At 41.4% G+C, this 19,776-nt stretch overlaps 2 protein-coding genes across 2 annotated transcripts; both read right to left on the bottom strand.

Moving 5' to 3' along the window:
* Nucleotides 1–5,553: 5,553 nt before the first annotated feature.
* On the bottom strand, nt 5,554–8,123 carry myl7 (myosin, light chain 7, regulatory; the record flags this gene model as incomplete). The annotated part of the gene is made up of 7 exons (XM_084177009.1): nt 8,110–8,123; nt 6,635–6,736; nt 6,347–6,422; nt 6,164–6,268; nt 5,994–6,072; nt 5,852–5,900; nt 5,554–5,658 (listed from the first exon to the last, which is right to left on the bottom strand). The coding sequence occupies exons 1-7, from the start codon at nt 8,110–8,112 to the stop codon at nt 5,554–5,556; spliced, it is 519 nt and encodes a 172-aa protein (XP_084033135.1). The 5' UTR covers nt 8,113–8,123.
* A 2,396-nt stretch (nt 8,124–10,519) lies between these two features.
* LOC311141616 (hexokinase-4-like) lies at nt 10,520–15,786 on the bottom strand. The gene is made up of 10 exons (XM_084177002.1): nt 15,619–15,786; nt 14,756–14,918; nt 14,317–14,471; nt 14,057–14,176; nt 13,823–13,918; nt 13,573–13,672; nt 13,242–13,425; nt 11,826–11,981; nt 11,424–11,657; nt 10,520–11,312 (listed from the first exon to the last, which is right to left on the bottom strand). Exons 1-10 carry the CDS (start codon nt 15,697–15,699, stop codon nt 11,165–11,167), a joined length of 1,437 nt encoding a protein of 478 aa, XP_084033128.1. The 5' UTR covers nt 15,700–15,786; the 3' UTR covers nt 10,520–11,164.
* Between the last annotated feature and the right edge of the window lie 3,990 nt (nt 15,787–19,776).

The raw sequence follows: 19,776 nt of genomic DNA on the forward strand, positions 1-19,776 counted from the left end.
AAGTGTACATGTTTGGGATTTCTTCGAGCTCTTTTCGTTGGTTTGTTTTCCTGAGGTTTTGCCTTCATCACTGGTTCCCTTCTTCTGTTGTGTGTTAGGATCTATGCTCACACCTGGAAGAGTTAAGCCAATTAAGTCATATTTTGGTAAAACGTATCTTAACACTAGCATATAAGGTGCAAAAAAATCCCTCTTCCTTAATAACGTACCGGGTGAGAAAGTGTCCATGTTTTCTCCATCTGGACCAGCAAGATGTTGACTGGCATCCTGTTTTTAGATTAAGCAAACTTTATTTAACTATGTGAAAAGACAGAACAACATCTAACGTGTTGATTTATTGTATCAATTCATGTACAGTTGAAGTCGGAAGTTTACATACACTTAGGTTGGAGTCATTAAAACTTGTTTTTCAACCACAAATATCTTGTTAACAAACTATAGTTTTGGCAAGTCGGTTAGGACATCTATTTTGTGCATGACACAAGTAATTTTTCCAACAATTGTTTACAGACAGATTATTTCACTTATAATTGACTGTATCACAATTCCAGTGGGTCAGACGTTTACATACACTAAGTTGACTGTGCCTTTAAACAGCTTGGAAAATTCCAGAAAATGATGTCATGGCTTTAGAAGCTTCTGATAGGCTAATTGACATATTTTGAGTCAATTGGAGGTGTACCTGTGGATGGATTTCAAGGCCTACCTTCAAACTCAGTGCCTCTTTGCTTGACATCATGGGAAAATCTAAAGAAATCAGCCAAGACCTCAGAAAACCAATTGTAGACCTCCACAAGTCTGGTTCATCCTTAGGAGCAATTTCCAAACGCCTGACGGTACCATGTTCATCTGTACAAACAATAGTACGTAAGTATAAACACCATGGGACCACGCAGCCGTCATACCGCTCAGGAAGGAGACACGTTCTGTCTCCTAGAGATTAACGTACTTTGGTGCGAAAAGTGCAAATCAATCCCAGAACAACAGCAAAGGACCTTGTGAAGATGCTGGAGGAAACAGGTACAAAAGTATCTATATCCACAGTAAAACGAGTCCTATATCGACATAACCTGAAAGGCCGCTCAGCAAGGAAGAAGCCACTGCTCACTAAATGGCCATAAAAAAGCCAGACTACGGTTTGCAACTGCACATGGGGACAAAGATCGTACTTTTGGAGAAATGTCCTCTGGTCTGATGAAACAAAAATAGAACTGTTTGGCCATAATGACCATCGTTATGTTTGGAGGAAAAAGGGGAATGGCTTGCAAGCCGAAGAACACCATCCCAAACGTGAAGCGCTGGGGTGGCAGCATCATGCTGTGGGGGTGCTTTGCTGCAGGAGGGACTGGTGCACTTCACAAAATAGATGGCATCATGAGGAAGGAAAATTATGTGGATATATTGAAGCAACATCTCAAGACATCAGTCAGGAAGTTAAAGCTTGGTCGCAAATGGGTCTTCCAAATGGACAATGACCCCAAGCATACAGTCGTGGTCAAACATTTTGAGAATTACACAAATACAAATTTTCACAAAGTCCGCTGCCTCAGTTTTTATGATGGCAATTTGCATATACTCCAGAATGTCATGAAAAGTGATCAGATGAATTGCAATTAATTACAAAGTCCCTCTTTGCCATGAAAATGAACTTAATCCCAAAAAATCACTTCCACTGCATTTCAGCCCTGCCACAAAAGGACCAGCTGCCATCATGTCAGTGATTCTCTCGTTAACACAGGTGAGAGTGGCTGGAGATCACTCTGTCATGCTGATTGAGTTAGAATAAAAGACTGGAAGCTTTAAAAGGAGGGTGGTGGTTGAAATCATTGTTCTTCCTCTGTTAACCATGGTTACCTGTAAGGAAACACGTGCCGTCATCATTGCTTTGCACAAAAAGGACTCTACAGGCATGTATGCTAGTATGATTGCACCTAAATCAACCATGTATCGGATCATCAAGAACTTCAAGGAGAGAGGTTCAACTGTTGTGAAGAAGGCGTCAGGGCGCCCAAGAAAGTCCAGCAAGCGCCAGGACCGTCTCCTAAAGTTGATTCAGCTGCGGGATCGGGGCACCACCAGTGCAGAGCTTGCTCAGGAATGGCAGCAGGCAGGTGTGAGTGCATCTGCACGCACAGTGAGCCAAATACTTTTGGAGGATGGCCTGATGTCAAGAAGGGCAGCAAAGAAGCCACTCCTCTCCAGGAAAAACATCAGGGACAGACTGATATTCTGCAAAAGGTACAGGGATTGGACTGCTGAGGACTGGGGTAAAGTCATTTTCTCTGATGAATCCCCTTTCCGATTGTTTGGGGCATCCGGAAAAATGCTTGTCCGGAGAAGACAAGGTGAGCGCTACCATCAGTCCTGTGTCATGCCAACAGTAAAGCATCCTGAGACCATTCATGTGTGGGGTTGCTTCTCAGCCAAGGGAGTGGGCTCACTCACAATTTTGCCTAAGAACACAGCCATGAATAAAGAATGGTACCAACACATCCTTGAGAGCAACTTCTCCCAACCATCCAAGAACAGTTTGGTGACGACCAATGCCTTTTCCAGCATGATGGAGCACCTTGCCATAAGGCAAAAGTGGCTCGGGGAACAAAACATCGACATTTTGGGTCCATGGCCAGGAAACTCCCCAGACCTTAATCCCATTGAGAATTTGTGGTCGATCCTCAAGAGGCGGGTGGACAAACAAAAACCCACAATTTCGGACAAACTCCAAGCATTGATTATGCAAGAATGGGCTGCCATCAGTCAGGATGTGGCCCAGACGTTAATTGACAGCATGCCAGGGCGGATTGCTGAGGTCTTGAAAAAGAAGGGTCAATACTGCAAATATTGACTCTTTGCATAAACTTAATGTAATTGTCAATAAAAGCCTTTGACACTTATGGAATGCTTGTAATTATACTTCAGTATATCATAGTAACATCTGACAAAAATATCTCATAACACTGAAGCAGCAAACTTTGTGAAGACCAATACTTGTGTCATTCTCAAAACTTTTGACCACGACTGTACTTCCAAAGTTGTGGCAAAATGGCTTAAGGACAACAACGTCAAGGTATTGGAGTTGCCATCAAAAAGCCCGGACCTCAATCCCATAGAACATTTGTGGGCAGAACTGAAAAAGCGTGTGCGAGCAAGGAGGCCTACAAACCTGACTCAGTTACACCAGCTCTGTCAGGAGGAATGGGCCAAAATTCACCCAATTTATTGTGGGAAGCTTGTGGAAGGCTACCCGAAACGTTTGACTCAAGTTAAACAATTTAAAGGCAATGCTACCAAATACTAATTGAGTGTATGTAAACTTCTGACCCACTGGGAATGTGATGAAAGAAATAAAAGCTGAAATAAATCATTCTCTCTACTATTATTCCGACATTTCACATTCTTAAAATAAAGTGCTGATCCTAACTGACCTAAGACAGGGAATCTTTACTAGGATTAAATGTCAGGAATTGTGAAAAACTGAGTTTAAATGTATTTGGCTAAGGTGTATGTAAACATTCGACTTCAACTCTAATTGTTTAATTGGCCTGTTATTATAACACTGACGACACGTACCCCCAAAATGGTGCTATTGTGTTTTTTCTTCCCTGCCTGGCTTTCCAGATACCTGTTAATATCAGAGCATAGCAGACTCACTAAATTCATCGTATTACAGATACAGAGTAAGTGTACAGTAGCTACCTTGCAGTCCAACCAAGGTGCACAAATTGAAAACAAACTTTATGTAAAAAATAAATAATAAAAAATATAATATGCCATTTAGCAGACGCTTTTATCCAAAGCGACTTACAGTCATGTGTGCATACATTTTTTTTGTGTATGGGTGGTCCCGGGGATCGAACCCACTACCTTGGCGTTACAAGCGCCGTGCTCTACCAGCTGAGCTACAGAGGACCACCCATACACAAAAATGTGCAAGAGACATGTGCAAGAGACATTCTACCATTGTCTGAGGAAAGAGCTTGACCAGTTGAAACAATGAGCCTGTTTAGTGCCTGACATCCCTATGTCCTCCAGCATAGTTCCAATGAAAGAGAGGGTACTATTGGATGGACAGGGAGAGGCAGCACTAAAACAGCTTTTAATGACCAGCAAAACAATTCCTTCAAATGATAACAGCAAAGTTATTAAAATAACCTAAAACATTGTATTACATTGTTTTACTTTTGTTCAAATGTTAATTGACCATTGTAGCAGACATATGGACATGAATACATTATGTTGTGTTTGATGAGGATGCAAAATAATGTTTTAACCAAGATGTCACTTTAATTCAACACAGAGTAAAGATCAATCCACCCACCTTCTTAGATAGGAATCACAGTTCTTGACCAGTTTTGCCTCTTTTTTCACCCCATCTGGCGTCCATGCTATGGATGTATCTATCCCCACATCTACTCTACCCTCAGCTCCAGAAGATATAGGCATCTCTGCTTCGTCTACAACAACAACATCTCACACGGCAAAAAACACAAAATCTTACAAACACCTAACAGTAGGGACTTAGAAGGGGTAGCTTGTATCCCCAGCCTTGCTTACAAATGTGGGTTAATCTTGGCTGTCCAGCTCTGTTTGACCAGTAGATGTGGTGGCTGTTTGGCAGTGGAGTTTACAAAAGGGTTTGTTGTTGTATCCACGGCAACCGAGGCCTAAATGACTGGAAACAGAGCCATATATTTAGAATTGTATTCTAAATACATGGCTCTGACTGGAACTACACAGACTCATTGCATTGTGGCCCTTTCTCCTGAATGCACCTAACAAATCACATTTGGGGTATTAAAGCAGTTATAAATAGGATTTTCCTGTGTTTTATATACATTTCCACACTATGAGGTTGGAATTATACTGTGAAATTGTGAAAATGATGATATATCTCTTTTAGTGTAAGAGCCTGAAATTACAGCCTGTTTTGGTGGGATGGCATTTTGGCCTGCCTGGTAAATTAGTTAACAGACCAATAAGAAAGAGAGTAAAAAAAACCAGCTAGTTTTCAGTTTTCCCCTTCCCCACTCAGACCACTCCCAGACAGTCCTAGCAAAATTCTTGCTTGAGAAATTACTCTTGCTAAGAAACTATTTTTGTTTCTTTTTGACCATTTTAATTGAAAACAATCACAGTAAGGTACCTAATTGTGTCCCAGAAATGATTTGATATTGATATAAAAATGGCTGCATTAATCTAAATCTTGCAGTGTTTGAGGGGGGAGATGGATGTGGGGGATTAATTAGGTTGACTTGAACATGTTTTGTAGTGGTTAGGTGTAGTGTGTGAGTGTTCTGGTCCCAGTATGGACATCAGCTGTCAGAAACAAGAGTTTGTATGACTATAAAGATGACAACGCTTTTATTCAACTGTGAGATAACACAAATTGTAACTGTACTGTATCTAAACGTAACTACAAACAAATGTAAACTTTTTACAGACAGGTGTTGATTTGATTACTTTACTGGATTGGCAAAAGACAACCACAGAGGAGATTCCAGTTCTGCTCTATCAGGGGTTATGGGTTGGGTCAGGGTTTTTTGCTGAGGGTCTTTAGGACTCCTCCTTCTCGTCTCCGTGTGTGATGATGTAACACAGCGACTTGTAGTCGATGTTGCCGGCCACGTCAATTGGAGCCACAGAGAACGCCTGGTCCACCTGAGGATTTCATCAGAAGACAGAGAGTGATTAGGCAACAATGTGCATAAATATTGACCATAGGCCTACTGTCTATGTAGAACTGCTGATAGAATGGTTTATCTCTCGCTCTAGTATTTTGTCAAATGTGTGATTTGTTTATTTATTATTTTAAAGAAAAAAAATAGGTTAGAAGGAATAAAACAATACCAACCTCCTCTGCTGTGAATTTATCAGCCTGGTTCATCAGTAATCGTTTAAACCTTTAAAGAATACATAACTAATTAATAATTAATTGTCCACATTATGTGTCATTGCAAATTTTGGCAATCTGTGTAGGTTCAAATGATACTGACTCATCCTTGTGGACGAAGCCTGTGCTGTTTGGGTCAAAAAGCTTGAAGGCAGCGAGGATGGTGTCCTCAGGGTCTGTGCCTGTAGGGGGAGGGTTACAGTTCAGTCAACATGAACAAACAAAAGACGCATACAGCAGAAGGGGTGGAGAAGTAGAGGGATGGGGTCTCACCGTTGAGTTTCTCTCCAAATAGAGTGAGGAACACAGTGAAGTTGATGGGACCCTTCCCCTCGTTCAACATCTCATCCAGTTCCTCATCTTTAACGTTCAGCTTCCCTGGTACACAAAAACATAAATCAACATACACACGCGCATACACACACACACATTTTTAAAGAGAGACTATCAGAATACCTAGCTGTCCATAGGTTTCTCTCAGGTCCTGTTTTTTGATTACACCATCTCTGTCTTGGTCAATACAACCGAAAGCCTGGAAATAAACACAGTACATCCGTTGTTAATAGATTTTCCTCCCAGAATTTTACCTTCATCATAAAATAAATAATGATTATCCAAATGTTTTTATGTCTTATATTTAGAGTCGTTTCCTCTGATGTCTAATGTCTATGGACCAGCCATCCAAACTGCACCAAAATGGCACTTTTATTAAGTAGACAGTGTAAGTGTACTGTAGCTACATACCTCCTTGAACTCCTGTATCTGGGACTGTTCGAACATGGAGAAGACATTGGAACAGCTCTTCTGGGCTCCCCTCTGTCTCTTATTAGCAGCCTTCTTACTGGCCTGAGAAACCAGAAAAATAGACAAGAGGTTACACATGATCATTTTACTGTCACCTGTTGTAAACGAATGAAAGCAGAGAGGGAATAAAAAAATATATATACATCAACATGTAACAATGAAAACCATGTATTCTATGTGAAAGAATGAAAAGGAGAAATAAGGTCACACATGTCACATACATTTTACATCTTTTTACAGTAAAACATCCAGGTTTACGTGACCAAGGTCATCCAAAGTTAGTATGATTTCCATTTAAATAAGCACAAATGACTTTCTAAGGACTTTGTAATTTCTCATTTCTAATTAAAATAGTAGGACACATACTATAAATGGGTTTTTGACTCTGTTGAAGTTGTACCTTTTAGTTACAATTTGAAACCTAACACTAGGCTTACTCTCTACATAGTCAAAAAACATTCTAGGGTCGTTAGTATTTTTAAAATTGTTTAAATACAATTATTTCACCTAATTTTAACATTCTGTCATAAAGAGCACAACTTCATAAAAAAACATATTTTCCCATCTCAAGAGGTTAAATAAAAAAAGGACTACAGTAAGTGCCTATTAAGTGGCAAATAAAGTAACAGGGTTGACAATTGGATTGTGACAGGGGGAATGGAAGCTTGTTGTGTGCAACAGGGAGTGGCAATTGAATGCAAGCTTGAATGCATGTTTTAACAATTAAATTGTTAAAACATTTCTAGCCTATCTATGGGTAACAGGGTTGACTCTTGTGTGCCACCCGCTCATTGTTCCACCACAAAACACCCAAAACATTCTGCAAATAGTACAACCAGCTCTATAACTATTAGATGTCTAATGTTTCATAAAAATAAAAAAAAGATTTAAAAAGGAATAGTTTCAATATATTAAAACAAGAGTAAAGTTCACCTAACAGGGTTGAACTTAAAATGAGGAACAGACTTCAATGAATCATTAATCACATGAAATAAATAACAATCCTCAGAAATGACTTTGTCAAAGCAACAAGCAATAGCTAGGGCTTTGCAATGATGGTGAAACTTGGATAAATCCTCCTAGAACTGACACAGGGTTGACGGAGGGACAGGTACAACTAATTTTGGCACTTTAACAAATTATTTTTTATAAACAATCAGATGTATTGATTTCTCAATGTGGACTATATTAAAGGGCACTTCATTTAATATAATAGGCTTTTAAAATTCAATATTGGTGCACAATTTCTACTTAAAATATCAAAGGGACGCAAAAGGCACTCTTTCGTGGAACGACCCTAATATTTCCTCATAACAATGAACTAAATTCCAGATAAACGTTACAAAAGGTTTTGCTTATGAGTAAAGTCAGATGGCAAATGATGTATAATATTGAGTCATTGTTCTAGTACTCACCATGTCTGTGTGTGGTATAGTAGCTCTCTGTACCCAGGACTAGGTGTGATGCTGGGGAGGGTTTATGTATGGCTCATGGTATCTTCTGCCCTCCTATAATAGGCCTGCGGTGTGTATCACAGTCCCTTACATGGCCATCGACACTCTCTCTCTCTCTCTCTCTCTCTCTCTCTCTCTCTCTCTCTCTCTCTCTCTCTCTCTCTCTCTCTCTCTCTCTCTCTCTCTCTCTCTCTCTCTCTCTCTCTCTCTCTCTCTCTCTCTCTCTCTCTCTCTCTCTCTCTCTCTCTCTCTCTCTCTCTCTCTCTCTCTCTCTCTCTCTCTCTCTCTCTCTCTCTCTCTCTCTCTCTCTCTATGTGGACACGATAAGGACCCAAGGACCAGAATTCCACTGCGGGTGGAAAAAGGAGATAGGGAGGGAGAGAGCAGGGGGAGGAGAGGTGATAGGTTGAGAGACGAGAAGGGAGAGAGAGACAGAGGGGGAGGTGGATTTGCAGAGATAGTGTGAGAGAGAAGACAGTGGGATATGGCAAGATAGGAAGTGGAATATACAGTGGGGGAAAAAAGTATTTAGTCAGCCACCAATTGTGCAAGTTCTCCCACTTAAAAAGATGAGAGAGGCCTGTAATTTTCATCATAGGTACACGTCAACTATGACAGACAAATTGAGAAAAAAAAAATCCAGAAAATCACATTGTAGGATTTTAATGAATTTATTTGCAAATTATGGTGGAAAATAAGTATTTGATCACCTACAAACAAGCAAGATTTCTGGCTCTCACAGACCTGTAACTTCTTCTTTAAGAGGCTCCTCTGTCCTCCACTCGTTACCTGTATTAATGGCACCTGTTTGAACTTGTTATCAGTATAAAAGACACCTGTCCACAACCTCAAACAGTCACCTCCAAACTCCACTATGGCCAAGACCAAAGAGCTGTCAAAGGACACCAGAAACAAAATTGTAGACCTGCACCAGGCTGGGAAGACTGAATCTGCAACAGGTAAGCAGCTTGGTTTGAAGAAATCAACTGTGGGAGCAATTATTAGTAAATGGAAGACATACAAGACCACTGATAATCTCCCTCGATCTGGGGCTCCACGCAAGAGCTCACCCCGTGGGGTCAAAATGATCACAAGAACGGTGACCAAAAATCCCAGAACCACACGGGGGACCTAGTGAATGACCTGCAGAGAGCTGGGACCAAAGTAACAAAGCCTACCATCAGTAACACACTACGCCGCCAGGGACTCAAATCCCTGCAGTGCGAGACGTGTCCCCCTGCTTAAGCCAGTACATGTCCAGGCCCGTCTGAAGTTTGCTAGAGTGCATTTGATGATCCAGAAGAGGATTGGGAGAATGTCAGATGAAACCAAAATAGAACTTTTGGTAAAAACAACTCGTCGTGTTTGGAGGACAAAGAATGCTGAGTTGCATCCAAAGAACACCATACCTACTGTGAAGCATGGGGGTGGAAACATCATGCTTTGGGGCTGTTTTTCTGTAAAGGGACCAGGACGACTGATCCGTGTAAAGGAAAGAATGAATGGGGCCATGTATCGTGAGATTTTGAGTGAAAACCTCCTTCCATCAGCAAGGGCATTGAAGATGAAACGTGGCTGGGTCTTTCAGCATGACAATGATCCCAAACACACCGCCCGGGCAATGAAGGAGTGGCTTCGTAAGAAGCATTTCAAGGTCCTGGAGTGGCCTAGCCAGTCTCCAGATCTCAACCCCATAGAAAATCTTTGGAGGGAGTTGAAAGTCAGTGTTGCCCAGTGACAGCCCCAAAACATCACTGCTCTAGAGGAGATCTGCATGGAGGAATGGGCCAAAATACCAGCAACAGTGTGTGAAAACCTTGTGAAGACTTACAGAAAACGTTTGACCTGTATCATTGCCAACAAAGGGTATATAACAAAGTATTGAGAAACTTTTGTTATTGACCAAATACTTATTTTCCACCATAATTTGCAAATAAATTCATAAAAAATCCTACAATGTGATTTTCTGGGAAAAAAAATCTCATTTTGTCTGTCATAGTTGACGTGTACCTATGATGAAAAGTAGAGGCCTCTCTCATCTTTTTAAGTGTGAGAACTTGCACAATTGGTGGCTGACTAAATACATTTTTTCCCCACTGTAGATGATTGTGGCTATTATGTGACGCAATGTGAGTAGTCAATAAAATCTCCCCTGAGATAACATGTTACCCATGAGTATGGCTGTAGTTTACAGTTCTATTTAGTTGCATTTGGTGGAAACGTTGTGTGCGTTATTCATTTTACTGAACAGAAACAGAGACTTGACAGTTCGTTATGACAGCAGAGCATGTGGTCACGTACAGCAAAGCCACTTCTATTATTTGGCCCCTTCCTTTTCAAAGGATGATAGACACACAAAAAATACATTCAATCTTTTTATGTTACAGCAACTTTATTTACAACAACAAAAAAATCACATTACGAAGCACATTCTCGTTCTTAGATATACATATTAGGAATTAAGACCTTTACGCTCATCACAGATACATAGCTTTTATAAATACAATTTCCCACGAACAGTAAATGAAAGACTACACTGCAATACATTTGTAACGGACAATCCTTTAGTTTTAAATTATATACGGTAGCATCTCTGGATTAAACAGACAGCATCAAACAAAAAAACACACTGACGTTATAAATCAATGCCAATCCTTTTCACATGAACATTATATTACAGTATTAATCAAGCTTCAAACACCTGCAATCAGTGGAAGCTTGAGAACATGTTTAAACAAGGGTTCAGGACTTGCTGTGACATACCACCTATGCATTGTGGGACTGCAGCGAATTTACAGAGGCTCCTCGGTTCAAAAACACATCTGTATAATACTGTTCACAGGGAAAAGTACTGATTTAATCTGTCTCTGTGTTTTCTATGTTGTGTGTGCTGTGTGGTGGGGTTCTTTTTATGTACAGTGAGTTATTCACACACATATCTCTCACCAATGAGGAGTGAGGCTTTACTCTGTGAAAGCTTCAAGAGGAGGCCAGAGCTGGGAGGCTGTTAAGACTCTCACGGTGTCAGGATGCACGCTGCCATCTTACAGGCTACTGCCGAGATAAGTGCCGCCCCCCGGCCACTCCCTTCTTCTGATTGGATGAAGGTGATGTCACAGTGAGGCGTCAGCTCCCGTACAACTTTGTGGAACCTGTCCTGGAAACTGTGGAGGGAGATTAATATCAGGGTTAGATTAAAAAGCATGACATCGTCACTAGATATGACTAACATTATTTGTATGTTATAGACTTGGTGACTCCTCCCCCCTCCTCACCAGGGGTGGAGTTTGTAGACGGAGCCGTCGATGCCCACAGTGATCTTCAGCACCTCCTGGCTGCGGCGTTCTCTCATGCGGTTGATGACACCGGCTAACCCTGCCCCACACATGTGTGCTGCCCGCGTGGACACGCTCTCACAAGCTAGACGCACTATGTCACAGTCCAGCTCCGACGGCAACACGCCCAGTGTAGACAGGATGTTGTAGATCTGCTTCCTGTCTCCAGAGTCACTGAGGAACACACAGGGAGAGAACACACACTTAAGACTTACTGAGGGAAGCTTTACTGTCTCGGACAGAAGACAGTCACTGACACAAAGAGTTGTAACTGTGTTGATGTCATTGTAATAGTGTTGGCAGTTGTAATTCTAATTTCATTGTTGTGTTATGACCCCTCACCTCTCTATCTGGGAGACGTAGCGTGTCTCAAAGCTGCCACGAGTCTTCAGTAGGTCAGAGGCCTCTCCGTTAAACAGCAGCTCCTCGTTCACCAGCTTCAACAATACCAGCCTCACCAGCTCTCCCATGTACTTCCCACTGATCAACTTCTCATAGCTACAGAGCGATGGAGGGGAGGGGGGAGAGGAAGGTAGAGAGAGGGAGGGAGAAGGGAGAGTTGAGGGAGGCAGCGGGGCAGAGCATGTGGATGGAGAAAGAGAGAAAAAGAGTTATGCGTCACACAACACGTGAAACGACATCCCTATCATCATCATTTCCCAGCTAGGCCGGGGAGAAACAAGAAAGAGAGAGATTGAAAAGCAGGAGAGCAATCTCTCCGTCTCGCTGTCGCTGTGGAGCGGAGAGAGAGATAAAGTGCTAGGGTGAGTGAGGCTCAGCTCAGCGGTTGCCTGTGTGAAGGGGCTGTCAGAGCAGACGGTAAACAGCCATTAGCCTGGCTGACATTAGCTAGCGCTGGACAGGAGCTCATTAATCTGACCCTGGTGTATAGAGACTGGGATGCCACTAGCCACGGCTTGGAAAACAAGAGAGTTACCTAGTGACCACATATAGGCTGCAGGTTAGTGTCAGGTGAGTGTCGTAGACAGGTGAGAGAGAGAACGAGAGAGAGAGAGAGAGAGAGAGAGAGAGAGAGAGAGAGAGAGAGAGAGAGAGAGAGAGAGAGAGAGAGAGAGAGAGAGAGAGAGAGGCACGTTTCCACCTGTGCTCATCCTCAGTGTGGTAGACAGACGAGAGAGAGAGAGAGAGAGAGAGAGAGAGAGAGAGAGAGAGAGAGAGAGAGAGAGAGAGAGAGAGAGAGAGAGAGAGAGAGAGAGAGAGAGAGAGAGAGAGAGAGAGAGAGAGAGAGAGAGAGGCACATTTCCACCTGTGCTCATCCTCAGGCTGCATATAGCTCAGTTGGTAGAGCATGGCGCTTGCAACGCCAAGGTTGTGGGTTTGTTTCCCACGGGGGGCCAGTATGAAAATGTATGCACTCACTAACTGTAGGTCGCTCTGGATAAGAGCATCTGCTAAATGACTAAAATGTTAAATGTAATGTGCATTGTGTCATAGAAAGTACAGCTCTTTCAGAAACTCTCCAGACTCTCACATACTTTGAGCTTCTAAGAATGGACACATTTATACATGTCTGGATACACATGCAGCCAATACTGCACAAGAGAAACTAGGTACTACCACAAATAGAACGATAATAATAATAATAATAATAATATGCCATTTAGCAGACGCTTTTATCCAAAGCGACTTACAGTCATGTGAGTTTTATCACCAGTGGAGAATGTAACACCCCCTAAACTTAGGAAGCCCTAATTAGGTCATTGTGCTGAGATAGACAGAGTAAGGCCCAGAACTCACAGTTGTTGTCCAGGGTTGAGTGATGTCTCATCCACCACCCTGTCGTACTCCAGTCTAAACTCCTCCAGCTCTCCGTTGGCTCCGAAGGCCCCCCACTCTGTGTTCACACACATCCTCCCCTCTTCCCCCTCCACCAGCTCCACTGTCCGCATCTCCTCCATGTAACAAGCGTTACACCCAGTACCTGGGGACAGGACAATGGTCATATTACATTTGATTTGTGTGTCGTATTACAGACAAATACCAACATAGTTGGCTTTAAAGAGAGGTAGAGAGATGGTAGGTAACAGGAGATAAGTGGATGTGTGTGTGCGTGTGTGTGCGTCCTTACCCACAATCATTCCCACTTCACAGCTGCGGTCCTCATAGTAACAGGATATCATGGTAGCAACTGTATCGTTCACCATGGCAACAACGTCCATCTCAAAGTCCTGAAGAGTAAAGGAACATTTCAGTACGGCTCTATTTGCATGAATCTCCTACGCATGTTTTACAAATGTATCATAGCATATCTATCACAACATATATATTATTCTATGTATCAGAAACATAGAATACTAATCCTGAAGTGACAATCCTACCCCTCTCCTCTTGATGGCATCTCTCAGTAGTCCCACCACGTTGTTACCCTCTGCTCCAGACGCCTTGAACCCTTTGGTCCAGTTCAGTAGGATGCCCTGGGAGGAACACAGAGGGTTAGGGTTGGTAGCAGGGCTCAGACACTAACTCAGATACTCAGATAGTCACTCGCAGGTCAAATCTCTAATCTGAAGTCTCTAACACTGGGCAGGTCTTGTACTTAGTCCATCTCAAACCTTGTCTATGTTCTCGTGTCGTACAGGAAAGGAGAATGTGAAACCCAGAGGAAGCTTCTTGTGCTTGATGTGTTGTCTGTTCAGGAAGTCTGATATACACTCTGCAATGTAGTCAAAGAGCTGAGAAGAGAGGGGATGGAGGGAAAAGGAGAAAGGGAGAGAGAGGATGGTGAGGCATGATGATTTATGGGAGACACTGATTACACTAGTCAACACAGTGCAGTTCTGAGTGAACCCTTCTAAGTACACTGCACTCTCACCATCTCAGCCGTGCCTGTCATGGCGTCCTCTGGGATGGAGTACATCTGGTGTTTGGTCTCCACCTTCCATCCCCTCTCCTCATCCTCCCCCACCTTCACCAACATCACACGGAAGTTAGTCCCCCCCAGGTCCAGGGCCAGGAAATCACCAACCTCTGACAAAGCGCAACACACAGAAGGGTGTCATATAAGATCACACACACACACACACACAGCAGGGGTTTCTGGAATAAGAATATTTTTCTATCTCATTGTGGCATATCTTATTTTTTTTAAGGCACTACAAATTGAATATAAAATAAATCTAATAAGAAATGTAATGTTCGTTCATGTGCCATCACTCTCATTAATTCCCATTTAGTACAAATAGCCTAGTTATCATGCATTTACATTGTTATTTCACAAGAAAGCATTGAATAAATGAGGTATATGCCTCTACCTGATCCCTCAGGGGTAGAACAGACGTAGGTGGGCAGCATTTTGACACTGGCCTCCTGGTGCGTCTCTACGCGCAGTCCCCGGTCCATCTCCCTCATCATCCTCTTCATTACCTCCTTCAACTGCTCCTTCTTCAGCCTGAACTCCGACAGGATCTGCTCCACCTGGGGAGGAAAGGACGAACAGGGTCACAGCAAGCCCCCACAAATAACCATCATACTATTCAGTCATGGAATACCTTTAGAATAGAATAGAATAACATTATTTCCCCAAGGGAACTTAAGGTGTGGCATTTCTCAAGTCCAAGGACACTTTACATACGCACGTCATAAATAGAGTACAGAACTCAAAGCACAGTAAAGTAAAGTGTGAAAAAATGACAGTAAGGGTAAGGATAATGAAGATCTATTTAATGTTTAACTTCAGCCCTTTCTCTCTCTATTTTTATTCATCTAAAATGTCATCTGTGGAAACAGAAACATTGAAATCAAATAAAAAATGTAATAAATTGAAAGAGATGGTGTTATGGTTGCTCTGAATTACATTTCACCACCAAGATACAGTTTCATCCAGGTATTTCACAAATAGGACAAAGTAGTAAACTAAACATCTGACAAAGCTTCTCACCCATAACTTCCTCTCAAACAACATGGAGCAGTATGTGTGTGAAGACTTGAGTTAATTCAGACAACATTCATGCAGAGTAGAAAGTCCAATTATAAACATTATTAAGGCAATAATGTACAAATCAACTCAAGTAACCCAACCCAAACAAGATTATTCAGAGGTTCAGACCTAGACTGGAGACCAAAACTAGACTATTCAGAAATTCGGACCTAAACTCTTCAGAAATGTGTATCTTACCATGAGGACTGTCTCTAGCACAGTGCTAAGGATACAAGGCATCGTCCCCATCTGGCCCGTGTAGGAGTTGATGCACAGCATCTTGTCTAGCTTTCTAAATCACTTGCCGTGTGTAGTGGTGTGTGGTGAGTGTGTGTCTGGCATGAGTGTGTGTGTGTGTGTGTGTATGCAGAGTCAGTGAACTGTAAATGCAGTTGAATGAGGACCTCAGCTGTTTTTATGCTCTGGTAAAGTGGGCTGGCCGGAGAAGATGGCGGCCCACACAAAGGCCCACCCCCTAACCCTTCATCCCATCTGGCCAAGGACATGTGGTCAGATGATATCTACGATATGTAAGACAATATGACCCTAGTAATACTGCAAAGTGTTATGTTTGGGGCAAATCCAATACAACACATTACTGAGTACCACTTTCCATATTTTCAAGTATAGTGGTGGATGTATCATGTTATGGGTATGCTTGTAATCGTTAAGGACTTGGTAGTTTTTCAGGATAAAAAATCAACAGAATGGAGCTAAGCACAGGGAAAATCCTAGAGGAAAACCTGATTCAGTCTTCTTTCCACCAGACACTGGGAGATGAATTCACCTTTCAGCAGGACAATAACCTAAAACACAAGGACAAATCTACACTGGAGTTCCTTACCAAGAAGACAGTGAATGTTCCTGCGTAGCCTAGTTACAGAGTTGACATTAATCTGCTTGAAAATCTATGGCAAGACCTGAAAATGGTTATTTAGCAATTATCAACAACCAATTTGACAGAGCTTGAAGAATTTTGAAAAGAATAATGGGCAAATGTTGAACAATACAGGTGTGGAAAGCTCTTAGAGACTTAACCAAAAGGCTCACAGCTGTAATCACTGCCAACAGTGATTCTAACATGTATTGATTTAGGGGGTTGAATACTTATCTAATCAAGATATATTAGTGTTTTATTTTTCACATTATTTTTAGAAATGTTCAAAATGTTCTTCCACTTTGACATTACAGAGTATTTTGTGTAGATCGTTTACATTTAAAAAAATAATTAAATCAATTTTAATCCCACTTTGTAACACAACAAAATGTGGAAAAAGTCAAGGGGTGTGAATACTTTCTGAAGGCACTGTACCTTGCGACAATATAGAATGTGAATTATCACCACAGGTCAATTTGAACCGCAAAGTATTGGAGTGACCAAATCTTTCACATGTGTAATGACAAACCCAAAAGCAGGCAAAAAAAAAAGAAACCTAATCAGATTGATTAAAGTTGATCTAAACTAAAACCTCTGAAAAGACATACAGCTTACTATTACCGTTGCTATTCAACAGAATGTCTAGTACCAGTAGCCTTCGTTAATTTCCACTCTGTATCCATGTGATGGCATGAATGACCTGACTTGAAGGTTTGTCTGTTTAGTAGAATGGGTAACATGGTCATTTGACCTTGGTCATTAACATAGAAAATTCATAGATTACTGTCTTTGCTTAGAAAACGTGGCAAAGGTGTGACCTATTTCATTGGATTCAACAGAAGCCTCTCACAAGCACATGATTTACAGTAGACCTGTATATGTGTACCTACAGTCCTAAGATATCTTCACATTAGGGAGGCAGATCAGACACTGGTATAAAGAGTGTAATATTGCTGTATTCAAAGTCTTAGTCATTGTTTAACTAGATCAATATTAGATGTCAAAGCATCTAAATTTAGCGCACTGCAAAGTTGAATGGCCGATAAAATCAATAATGAAGCGTTGTAGCCAAAGGTCTCCTGTGCTTATCACCCAGAAAGGTTTAATTTTAGACATGACCGATGGTACTGTGTCAAAAAACGCTCCAAAAATAGCTGTGGTGACCCTTTCCTGAATGCCCTGATCTCCTGGTTTCAGAGTAAATGCAACAGTCACCCTTACCAACAGGCTGACGAACACTGTGTCAACTACAACTCGCCTTATCAGGAGATTAATCATGGATTTAATTTAAATAGCGCTTTAATTTATCTAGCACTTACAGGAAGAATCTCAAAGACAAAAACCAGAATTAGCTAAGTTAATTGGTAGTTCATGCATGAACAAAGCTGCCTGAACAAAGATCTTCCATGGAGGCTGGCACAAGTCCAGATGATATATGACTCGGCCTGTCTCCACAATAATAAGAGATTGAGTTCATTCAAACATTCCTTATTCTTTATCAGTATAATATTGTGTAATAAATCATTGTACTGTATTATGAATTCAAACATGAAGAATATGTTTTATTGTGTGTAAAGTTCAATTTAATAGCTCCCCCCCCCCAACATGCACATCTGCAACATAAGTCAGAAAAGAGGTGATTACCTTAATTCTACCTGCCTGTATAACCCTGGGCAATTATGCTATAGGTGTTACTGTAACACACACACACAGGCACATGCATGCTGCTGTTTGACAAATCCATCCATGTTTGATTTGTGTCAGGTCTTTTTGTGGATGGAACTTGAATGTGTGCCAAGTACTTCTCCATAGCTGATTATGATGGCTAATTTAACCCAGTTAGAGCTCTCCTACTGTGCTGTTTGCTGAGATAGCCTGATGGAGGCGATGGCCTGATGGGCGAGGCTTCCATCCACCTGCCTCACTCCTCAGATAAGACTAAATCACCCACTTTTTCTTCATGAAAACTGTCTACAGTCATTCAGCTAACACATCCACCTTCTCAAAATCAAAATATGGCGAGTCATCTCTCAAAAGTAAAACAAAAATAGTACTACTTGTACAATGCCACATTTAGAATGCTAAATGCTGTAGGCAAGTCAATCTAAATAGCCTAATAATTCATTTTTCATATTCACCTTATCTGATACACTGTTTCATGCTTTCATGGACTTTTGCTAAAACTCGGTTTGCTAGAAAGTAGGGTTTTCCCTTGCCCTGGAATGAGGTGAGATTTCTGAGACTTTCTAAATAGGGCAACTTAAAGGGGCCCTTCAGGGAATCTTCCATTACATGGATAAGATTATCACAATATTTTTTACCTTATCCATCGTATGAGGATCCATATCATACATGTCCTGCCGGTCATGGGTGCTGTCTGCTGTGGAATTTAAGCGTGTTGTCTAGTTGGGCTACAAGAGCAGGTTAAAAAGTAGCGGTTTGTCTTGAAGGTGCTACATAAAGAACGTAGAAACCGTGAAGATAAATATTAAAATTAAAATTAATCTGTGAATACAGGCCTATTGAACGTGTTTGACAAGTGTCCAAATCATTTATGTCCAACCAGTTCCTCAGTGGTCAACATTTTGCCTGCTGTTAGGCTAGTTATTCTGTAAAATAATACACACTATAGGCCAATATAAATAAACAAACACTATTTCAGTTCAAAGTGTTCACTCAAATGCCTGGAAAAGTCTGTATAGGCTAGTCCTAAATAAATACAAAATCTTCATTCGTGCGCTTTTGCAGTTCATGACGCATCCACTGCGGCCATCAATAACAGAAGTGCACTGGCCAAAAGCAAACTATTCAACCTCAGATGAAATCAAGTCCTTCTCACCATGATCCTCAGATCCAAAAATGTAGCAGTAACATTCGAATAATCTCCATCCAAGTAACCTCAATGTGTATCCAAAAATAAATGTTGTATTGCTTTTCCATTTGAGAAAACAATCTCACATTCACCTCCAAAGCTCTCAGCCTACATCTCATTAACTAGACGGCAATTTGTTCTCAATATCTATGGCAACCAAAACGATCCTATTAAAGGGGGGAAAAACACCCCTCATCCTGCCACAACCAACCCGTCAACAGATGCTCACAATAGCTTTCTTTCACTGTCTCCATGCCCAACATTTTCAATCCGCTGCCCTGGGAGTCAATAATTTATCTGCACACTTCTAGTATGGAAAACACTTAGCACTGAGTTAAGTGGCCAGGAGGAAATTGTTAAATGAAGCAAAATTACTTAGGAAAACAACGAATGAGGGTGATGAGAAATCGGAAATGGCAAAGCCTATACCCGGTCTATAGGTCACTGTCTATTTAAGAATGAGAATATGCCTCACACATGCAATACAATTTACGGGAGCCTACTATTTTTTTATTTGAGGAGAAGTGTGATGTGTAAAGGCCTATTGAAACCAATTACAACAATGTTGACTGTCAACACTCCAAATATGTTTTTGCTATCATTCCGT

The sequence above is a fragment of the Coregonus lavaretus genome (assembly GCF_964263955.1).
Source record: "Coregonus lavaretus genome assembly, chromosome: 14".
In the NCBI taxonomy this organism is placed as follows: Eukaryota; Metazoa; Chordata; class Actinopteri; order Salmoniformes; family Salmonidae; genus Coregonus; species Coregonus lavaretus.